At 37.0% G+C, this 10,467-nt stretch overlaps 1 protein-coding gene across 1 annotated transcript in view; it reads right to left on the bottom strand.

The window, feature by feature from the left end:
- The window catches only part of Nsun6 (NOP2/Sun RNA methyltransferase 6), a 59,322-nt gene that overhangs the window by 9,939 nt on the left and 38,916 nt on the right, over nucleotides 1-10,467 (bottom strand). The window contains exon 8 of the mRNA XM_010608541.2: nucleotides 7,917-8,061. Coding sequence (XP_010606843.1) covers nucleotides 7,917-8,061 — 145 coding nt within the window. The remainder of the gene's footprint in view (nucleotides 1-7,916; nucleotides 8,062-10,467) is intronic.

Here is a 10,467-nt window from a genome sequence, read left to right as displayed (position 1 = left end):
TTTTTTTTTTTTTTTATGGGGGATCGAACTTGGAACCTTGTGCTTGAGAGGCAGGCTGTGGAACCACTGAGCTAAATCCCTGGCACTCTGCCACATTCTTAAGTAGCAAAAAAGGATTCACCGCAGGATGTGAGATTTATCAGCCATTGGGCTGGGGATTTAGCTCAGCGGTTTGGTGGCCTGCCCTGCAAGCTCAAGGCCCCAAGTTCAATCCCGGGTACAAAAAAAAAAAAAAAAAAAAAAAAAAAAAAAAAGGACATTAAAACTCAGACTCCTCTAGCTCTTCAGTAGCTGTGAACCAGCCATCCTGTCCAAAGACGTGAAACTGCACAGTAGTGAGACTGTGCACAGTGATGTTTACAAGATGGAGTCTTTCATCAAAAGCCATGGGAAAAGCCGGGCATGGTGGCACACGCCTGTAATCCCAGCCCTCAGGAGGCTGAGGCAGGAGGATTGCTGCGAGTTCAAGACCAGCCTGAGCTACAAAGAATTCCAGAGAAGTCTGAACTACATAGTGAAACCCTGTCTCACAAAAACAAAACAAAACAAAACAAAAGTCATGGGAAAGAATATTCAAACAAAACTTAATCAACAAAATGTGCTTTTTGAAGAACTGTACCTTTTATGGTTTGCTTGCACATCAGTAATTCTGCTGAATGTGCTGTCCTAATGAAGATGTTTCCAAGATTTTCTTCCTGATTAGAACTGGTAGCCAGTATACTAACTATTTATATACAAATAGATGAAAAAGATCTGGAACCAGATTCACAACCATGAAAACAAAAATTTTACAACAATTTTAAAAAACTATATTAAACAGGGTTTTAAAAAATTACAATATAACTATGAGAAGTGCAATTTGATATAGTATAGTATCAAATTTCTATATAGGTTTTATACCTCAGTCGGGAAAAATAACTGATTCTAATAACATTCATTTTGTTTTCATCTGTGATAGTCACAGATGCTTTTATTTTTCTTAGGTTGCTGAAAATGAGTTGGGAAAAAAGCTCTTTGAACATAGTTTTAATTTCTACAACATTTTTTATTTGGTTGTGGGCTATTGGAATTGTAATTTTTAACTGCATTCTAAAAATGGAAAATTAACATGATGGTGTCTGGTCTCAACTGAACAAGTTAAATATTTCAGTTGCTCTTGGGTCAACTGGCTTATAGTCTGTCTCTCCCTTTGACTCTACATGCATGCACGCACACACACACACCACATATTTTTTGCCACATCAACTTCTTAACTTGACTCAACATATTATGCTTAATAACCAAGATTCATACTACTGTATTACAGATTTGTTTTCCTAGCAATAAATTTTCAGTTATGATTCCACTTAAAAATAGATAAAGAAAGAAATGCATGCATTATAGACATGGTCATACCTTGGTACTCAACTGCTTTGAAATTCATCAAATTTGGTACTCAATGCATTTGAATACCACTACTCTTTCTAGAGAAAAGAATGTTTGGGACTTCAAAGAAGAGGGAGGAGTGGTAAGCAGCAGAGAAAGAGCAGAGAAATCTCTCCAAGATTTGGTGTCCCAACACTGGAACATAGTGGCATAAGAAGGAGTGAAGTAGGCTCCCTCAGACCCAGAAATGATCTGAAATGAGAATTGAAGTCCAATGAAGTCAATAAAAAGGGAGATCGCAGGCTGTGCTTTTTCCCAGAGCCTGGACTCAGCATGGGAAAGGCAGGTAGAAACTGGAGACACATGTTGACTACTGGCAACCTCAGAAGCCTCCATGGAGAAACACTCCAGTGGATGCAGTGGACTGCAGTGGTTCAGGTTCAGAGATCACCCAGGAGAGGATAACTGGCTGATAGCCATCTTGGAGAGGGGCCAACTGAACTTGGAACACAGAAGAGGTACCAGCCAGCCCCATCTACTGGCTCTGTGTTGTAGTGAGGGTGCTGAGTTTGCATTGACAGAAAGTCAGGGAGCCAAGTTCAAGCCAGCAAGGTGGCACACTGACTGTTGCAGCCTCAACAACCTGGTTCCAGCCTCATACCCAGAAACCAGCCTGAACTTCAGGGGAAGTAAAGGTGCAGGCTTGATGGGATCATCTACTATCCCACCTTACAACTACTGCTGCCTTGCTGGGATTGATCAGCTCAGATCTGGACTCTGCCTATTCAATCTACTAGGACAGCAGACACACACCCTGAATAGAGCTTTTTCTTTTCTTTTTCTTTCTTTTGGATTTACTTTTTCCTATTTTCTGGTTTTTGTTGTTTTATCTTTCTTGATTGGTCTTGTTTTGTTTTTTGTTGGTTTTTTTTTTTTTTTTTATGTGTGTGAACAGCTTCCAGTTTTTTGGTGTTGTTTTCTTCTGTTCTTATTTTTATTTCTTCCATTGCCTCATGTCTTCTTTAACAGTTTCCCAAAGTTTGTATGATCTTCCTTTGTCCTCCAGTCTTGCTTCTAATCTCTTCCTCTTCTTCTATGTCTCTATTTTTCCCTCTAGCTTTTTGTTGTTGTTATTGGTACAGGGATTGAACTCAGGACCTTGCACTTGCAAAGCAACTGCAGTGCCATGGAGTTAAATTCCAGCCCTCTCTCTAGCTCCTTTCAAATGTTATCCCTTAAGGGTGAAGTCACCATATAGAGGGATGATTTATTACATACAAATTTCTGGTTTGTTTTAGATTTTATTATATACCCACAAATATAGTTCATAAGGTGAAAAGTGACAAATTAAGTCACCACAGATTGTAATTTTCTAGGCTGTGTTTGATGGTATCATTATTGCTGACTGTTTTTTGCCAAGGTGACAATAATTATGCCAATTAGTCCTTCTTACTAGTATACCATGACTGATACTGCCTAAGAGTCTTAAAACATACTACAGGCCAGTGCCAAACTACCAGGGGCTGGGTGAAGTAGGCAAAAACCTCTCATTATCAATAAATTGAGGCAGGATCTTGCTACAGACTCAAAAATCAAAAGCTAGCCACACCTAGAAGACACTTCTGAGAAGCAGTCATTTCCTAAGGGTTCTATATGGGCAATAAAGCCATTCACTACAAGCAATTTACAAGCATCAACCCAGGAACTTAAAAAAAAGAAAGAAAATGAGAAGACAAATAAGAGAAACAAGCCCAGACTTTCAACTCACCAAAGGAAATCCCAAGGAGCAATAAGGTGGAAAAACCTTGAAGCCACACAACTGGACTGTGAAATCTTAACAGTGGAAGTAACAAAGTAAATGAATGAGGCCCTAGAAAAAAGTCAAAGCAGAAATAATTTCTCAGATAACTGCAGACAATAATGGAAGACATGCTTAGTGACTCTGGAACAGATACAGATTTAAAAAAAGAGAGAGGAGCTCAAGAAAATGATAGAAACCATAAATACCCAACATAGGAAAGAAGTGGAATCCAAAAAAATAAGCAGATATCCAGGAGATTAAAAGTTACACCAAAAGAATACACAGTGAATGAACCAATGTGAGGACAGAATATCAGATATAGAAGATAAGATTGCAGTTAGCAATCATGAAAAGAAAGATTTCTGAAAAATAGCAAGGGACCATGAGAAATCAATCCAGCAGCTGCTAGATGATGCAAAGAAGAATAGCATAAGGTTAAACAGTCAAAGAAAAAGCAGGTGATAGTTCACATGACATTAAAAAAACTTGTTCTCAGAAGTAATGGCAGAAAACTTCCCAAACAGGGAAAAAGAATTTGACATACAGGAAAGTGAGGCATATAGCACTCCAATCATCCATGATTAAAAAAAAAACAACAACAACAACACAAAAACTTCAAGGCATACAACAGCCACAATTCAAGAAATTCAACCCAAATAGAGAATGTTGAAAGCTACCAGAGAAACAAAAAGAAACAAAACACCTATAAAGGAAAGCCTTTCAGAATCAAACCAGACTTCTGAAAGCAAACACTCAAATCAAGGAGACGTTGAAGTTTTTCAAGTCCTAAAAGAAAACAACCTCCAACCCGGACTGATGCACTCTACAAAATTATCTTTCAAAACTGATGGAGAAATAAGATACTTCCATGACAAAGAGAACCTGAGGCAATTCATGAACACCAAAGCAGCATGCAAAAGTGGTCTGAAGGATATTCTACAAAGAGATAATAAGTATTACAACCTCATGAACCCCAACAGAATGAATCCACGAGACAAGGCAAGAAATTAAACAGAGGAAGGAAGAAGGAAGCCAAGAGGAGAAAAATAGCATGACAGGGATAAATCAATATATATCAGTTATAATCATCAATCGCAATTCACAAATCAAAAGAAACAAGACAGGCAGAATGGATCAAGAAGCAAGATCCAACAATATGCTACATACAAGAAACATTTAATTAAAGAAGAAATTCATAGACTAAAAATGAAAGGATGAAAAATAATATTCCATGTGACAGGAATATGAAAAAAAGCAGACATGTTGTAGACAAAATGGATTTCAAGACAAGCCTGATTGAGAGACAAAGAAGGTCACTATATCCATGTAAAGGGAACAAGAGGAAGCGATAACAATCATAAATATATATGCACCACATAGTACACCCAGCAATATAAAACAAGTATTAACAGACATGGAAAAATCAAATAAGCACTAATACAATTGTAATGGAGACCACAATACTCACTGTCACAAATAGAACAATTAGACAAAAAAATCAATAATGAAGTATTAGAACTGAACCAAGCTTTTGAACAAATAGATGTCTATAGAGTATTCCAACATCAGAATATACATTCTTTTCAGCTGCATACAGGATGTTCTCCAAAACAGATCACATATTAGCTCATTGAACATGCTTATGTAAATGCAAAGGAACTGAAATTATCTCACATATATTATCTGTCCATAGTGCAATGAAAGTGGAAATCAATAGCAAAAGAAACCACAAAAACTTCATAAACACATGGAAACTAAATAATATACTTCTGAACAATCAATGGTCACATATGAAATTTAAAAAGATATTAGACAATTTATATATCTATTACACACACACACATATATATATATAAATATATAAAACTACACATAACTATCTGTAACTATATAACCATGTATCTATAAATGATAACACCAATACAACACATTGGAACTGACGGGGCACAATTAAAGCAGTTATATGAGGGAAATTTATACTGGTGAATACTCCTATCAGGAAAACAGAAAGAGCTCAAACAAAAACTTAATGCTGAACCTCAAGCTTCTAGGAAAAGAGCAAGTCAAGCCCAAAGCTTGCATGTGGAAGGAAATTATAAAGATGAGAGCAGAAATTAATGCAGTGGAGACTAAGGAAACAATCAATACAATGAACAGATGAATCAAAAGAGTTGGTTCTTTGAAAAATTAAATACAACTGAAAAACTCTTAGCCAACCTTGTTAAAAAAAAAAAAAAAGGAAAGAAAAGACTCACACCCAGGCAAATATGAATGAGAAGGGAGAAATCACAACAGATCCTGCAGAGGTCCAGAAGATCATCAATAGCTACTTTAAGTACCTGTAATCAAATAAGATGCAAAACACAAAAGAAATGACAGATTCCTAGATATATAAGAATTACCAAAACTGAAACAAGAAGATCTAAAAATTCTAAATAAACCAGTATCAGTCTATGAAATTGAAGAAATATTTAAAAACCTATCAACAGAGCTGGGGATTTAGCTCAGTCGTTCTGCCACCTGCCTCGTAAATCCAAGGACCAGAGTTCAATCCCTGGTACCCCCCCAAAAAAAACAACTACCAACAAAGAAAAGCCCAGGCCCTGGGCAACTCACTGCTGAATTCTATAAGAAATTTAGAGAAAAGACTTAATGCTGCTACTCTTCAAACTCTTTAATGAAATTAAAAGGGAAGCAATACTCCCAAATTATTGGTTCCAGGAGGCCCAGGGAATACCAAAAATGATGAGTACCAAACAGGTTTTTTTTTTTTTAAACAAAACATTTATTGGTACATATTAGATATACATTATGGTAATGTTCATTATATGGAATTTCTACCTGTATATGATATATTTTCTGTTTTCCCATTCCCCCTGCCTTCGACCCTTCTTCCCCTCCTTATATACAAAGGTTTGCTTCCATTTCTACCTTCTATTTTTTTTCTTCTCCCTTCTTTCCTTCCCCCGCTTGTTCCCCTTTCTCATTTGAGCTTTTCCTCACATTTCTCAATATCTATTATACATTCTTTATTTCCACTTTTTGTTTCTCACACCAAACAATATGGTATTTAAATATGTGTATTCAATTTATTTCATTGCTCATTTTTTTTGGTACCAGGGATCAAACTCAGGACCTTGCACTTGCTACGCAGGAAGCAGGGACTACTGAGCTAAATCCCCAGCCCTCCGGTTTATTTCACTTAAGAGTATAGTCTCAAGGTCCAAGCACTCAACTATAAATGTCTCCAGCCTACTCTTCTCATGACGAAGTAATACTCTGTTGTGTAAAAAAACCCACATCTTTCTTTTATCAATTTGTTGTTTGATGGGCATTTCGACTGTCTCCAAATTTAAGCTATTACAAATTGTGCCACTATAAGCATGGGTGTGCATATACTGCTATGGTATAATGCTTCTAATTCTTTCAGGAAGATACCAAGAAGGGGAATAGCTGGGTCAAATGGGACTTCTTTTTGAGGAATTTCCACACTGATTTCCAGTGGCTGCACACCAATCTACACTCCCAGAAACAGTGGAGAAGGGTTTCTTTTTGCCCACAGCCTCACCAGCAATTGTTATCGGTTGATTTCTTGATATCAGCCATTCTATCTTGAGCTAGATGGAATCTCAGCATTGTTTTAATTTGCATCTCTCAAATGACCAATGATATTGAATATTTTTTCATATATTTATTTGCCATTTCTACTTCATTTTAGAAGGGTCTGTTCATTTCATGTGCCCATTTTGGACTGGGTCTTTAAATTTGGGGGCGGGAATAATTTATTTTTTTTAGTTCTTTATATATTCTAGAGGTCCTGTGCCTGAGGAACAGCTGGCAAAATTTTTCACATTCTGTGGGTTGTCTCTTCACTCTGGTGGTTTCTGTTGCTGTGCAGAAGCTTTTTAATAAGATGAGATCCCAGGTTTGATTATTTGTGATAGTTCTTGTGCAATCAGGGTTTTGTTAATGAAATCTTTTGGTGAAGTTTCTGGGGTCTTGTATATACAGTATCGTGTCATCTGCAAATAATGATAATTTAACTTATTCCTTTCCTATCCTTTTATTTCTTTCTCTTGTCTAACTGCTCTGGCTAATGTTTCCAGAACTATACTGCAGAAGAGTGGTGACAGTAGACATCACTGTCTTGTTCCTGATTTTAAAGTGAAAGGTTTCAGTTTTTGTCTATTAAATATGACATTGGCTGATGGTTTGCCATAGATGGCTTTTAGCAAATTGATGTTTTGGTACCAGGGATCCAACTCGGGACCTTGCACTTGCAAGACAGGCAGCAGAACCACTGAGCTAAATCACTGGCCCACTTTTAGCAAACTGAGATAAAGACCATCTATACCAATTTACTTAACTGAACCAATAATACTAAACCAAGGTATCAGTGTAATTTATTTTCGATAAAGATGCTATGAATACACAATAGGGAATGAATGGACAGTCTGTTCAGTAAGTAGTGCTGGAAAAACTAAAGATCAACATACAGAAAAAGCAACAATCTTCAATTATACCATATACAAAAATGAGATCTACTGTACAGCATGGTGACTACAGTTAACAGGAATTCATATTTCAAGGCCGCTAAGAGTAAACTTCAAATGCTTTACCACAAAAAACAAGTAATAGATGTGTTAATCAGCTTTATCTATACCACAGAACAAAACACTGCGTGGCAACCCATAAATACATATAATTATGATTTGCCAATTAACAATAAATAAATCAAAATTTAACTTACCTTCTGCATCCTCCAGCATATCTACTTTAAGTGCCTTTGTGCCATCAAAGCAAAATGCTTTGATAGAATTCAGTCCTAACAATAAAGCATTCTGCTTTATTTTTTCTACTTTGTTGGCTATTTTATCCAGTGCTATTACTTCTCCCTAAAGAAAATAAAATTTTAAAAACAAAGCATAAATCCAAAGCAATCATGAAAATACAAAATTAGCTTGTGAAACATCATGCTCTTTCCCCACTTTCTTACCACTCCTACTTCTAAAGCTATACTCCTTAACCAAATACATATCAAATTTACACCAAACACTGAAGCCTTTCCTTTAAAAAAACTATTCTTGTCCGATAATTAATCTTCATATTGCTAGCTATTTTTAAAGAAGAGGAAGCAAAACTTCAAAAAACGTTTGCAACCTACTCAAACTTAAACATCTACTGAAAGCAAATAAAAATCACCTATTTGATGATAGCAGTATATGCATGAACTAATGCTAGGAGACATCTGACCTACACAAAGGAATGCTATTTGTAAAAACAGCCCTTTTAAGATTTTTAATTGTCCCCAGAAAATTCCTGTGAATTCTAAACTACATTCTCAACTAAAGCCAGAAAAACAGGAGCCAAAAACCTCGGCATATCACAGCAAAATGTTCTGGAATAGTATTAAAAAAAAGAGTTTAAAAATCGCTATATATGGTAACACGTCAGTGAAGTCAGTCAATAAAGACAAGAGACCATAACTTTAGCACATGCAGTTGACATTCATGCTATTCTGAACATACAATATATTATGAAATGAGACGAGAGTGATTCTTTGCATTTTTCTTCTGTTCCATGATTGTGTACATAGGCATCATCCTCATCCTCATCCAATATGTGTACCAAATTTGCTGCTACACGAGAGAAGTTTATAGCACAGACTACCACACAGAGTAGGTGTCGGTAATGTCCCCAGACTGTGGCAGACACTGACAGGGTGCAGCCTTGTTGCTTGCTTGGCCATCAGGAGGATAGCAAACGTGATAGGAGCAGAGCGCTCAGCACCCTTCCCTCTCTGCCATCACCAGTCCCCAACTACTGCCCTCTCCTTCGCTGCCTCTCTGGTCCTAGCAGACAAGATGGAAAGAAAGGCAGGGTATCACAGCTGTCTCAGCTGAAGTCACTTTAGAAAAGCGAAAACCAGGCACGTCCAAGGGAATGAGCCAACCCAGAATCGCCACAACTGCTTATGCTGCAGGGCCGAGGGGCACAGGCCAGCCCAGCGGGCAGCAGCTGGGCCTCACAGACCCCTGAGCCCAGCCGGCACTTATGTGTATGCTGCCAGGTCTGTTTTTCACACTGCATTATAAAGCCAACTGACTGGAAAGATTTCTTACTAGAAAGAATAAAATCACTTTAAGGAAAGAGAATTAGTTGACTCTGAGGAAACAGAATAAATATACCACAAATTAGAGAGGGATTAGTATCACTTTCTCAAAGCATATCACAATCTTTACATTTAAACTTCCATATAGACTGAAAAAGATCTGTATTAAACACAACTCCATAAAATGAACCTTTGCACCTGATGTTTTAATTTCATGCACTAGTGGCATTCAAAGCAATTTTCCTTCAAGAGTTTTTCCTGCTACTACTTATATTCTTGAGGTATATTTCTTACCACTTAATACCAAGAGTACTGATTCCTCAAAATTTTAAAAAAATACCTTTTCTATTGGAGAGATTTCTTAAAACTATGGCTACTTGCTGTGGTTGATTTAGGGCTCCTGGAAATGCCACGTGTGTTTGTGAACATACACAGCACATGGATACATAGTGAGTGGTGTGCAATGCAAGGACAGTGCTCTTGGGACTGCACTGTATATAGTGGAAATATGAATCTTTACATATATTTGTATTTTTATCCCCTTTGTTTGTGACACTGAATGTTTCAAAATTCCAACCGAGTTAAGGTAATGTACTCAATTGTAATGAGAATTTCCATCAGAAGTCTTTGGATAAGAAACGTACTAATAAAAGAGAAACCTATAATTTCACCTTAGAGTTTCTACTTTTTTCAACGCTCTATTACTTGTAAATCCCTTGAAATTCTTAAGAATCATCAAATGTGGATTAAAATGAATCTGGCACTTTGGGGATGAGAGTACCTTCCATCAAGTAAATCGCGAGAGCAAAAGGCCTTTCCCTAGTCTTATGGAGGTATGTTTTCTATGTCAAAGTCTTGCCCTAGTTAAGTTATATTTTCTTATCTACAGCTTAGTACCACCAAGATAACCTGTGCTTTTCCTAGGTTCCTAAGACTTCCTGCCCCTGTATAAATGCAAGTTAACTTAGAAAAGCGGTAACTGTTCCCCTGCCTCTGCATTTTAACGTCCCTGCTGCACTCTTTGCCCATCTTAGATTCGGTCACACTTCACAACCGCCGCCTGTGTACATTCAATTCTCATGTTCCTCTCATTGCAAATACGCATGAGGAGACCACAGTTAAATAAATACATTGTTCATCAAGTTCCCATCTACCCTCATACAGACAAAAAAAAAAAAAAAAAAAAAAA

This window comes from Fukomys damarensis, unplaced genomic scaffold (assembly GCF_012274545.1).
Source record: "Fukomys damarensis isolate Sample0158 unplaced genomic scaffold, DMR_v1.0_HiC HiC_scaffold_37, whole genome shotgun sequence".
Lineage (NCBI taxonomy): Eukaryota > Metazoa > Chordata > Mammalia > Rodentia > Bathyergidae > Fukomys > Fukomys damarensis.
The sequence above is the reverse complement of the archived record's forward strand: the minus strand, read 5'-3'. Positions and strand labels throughout refer to the sequence as shown.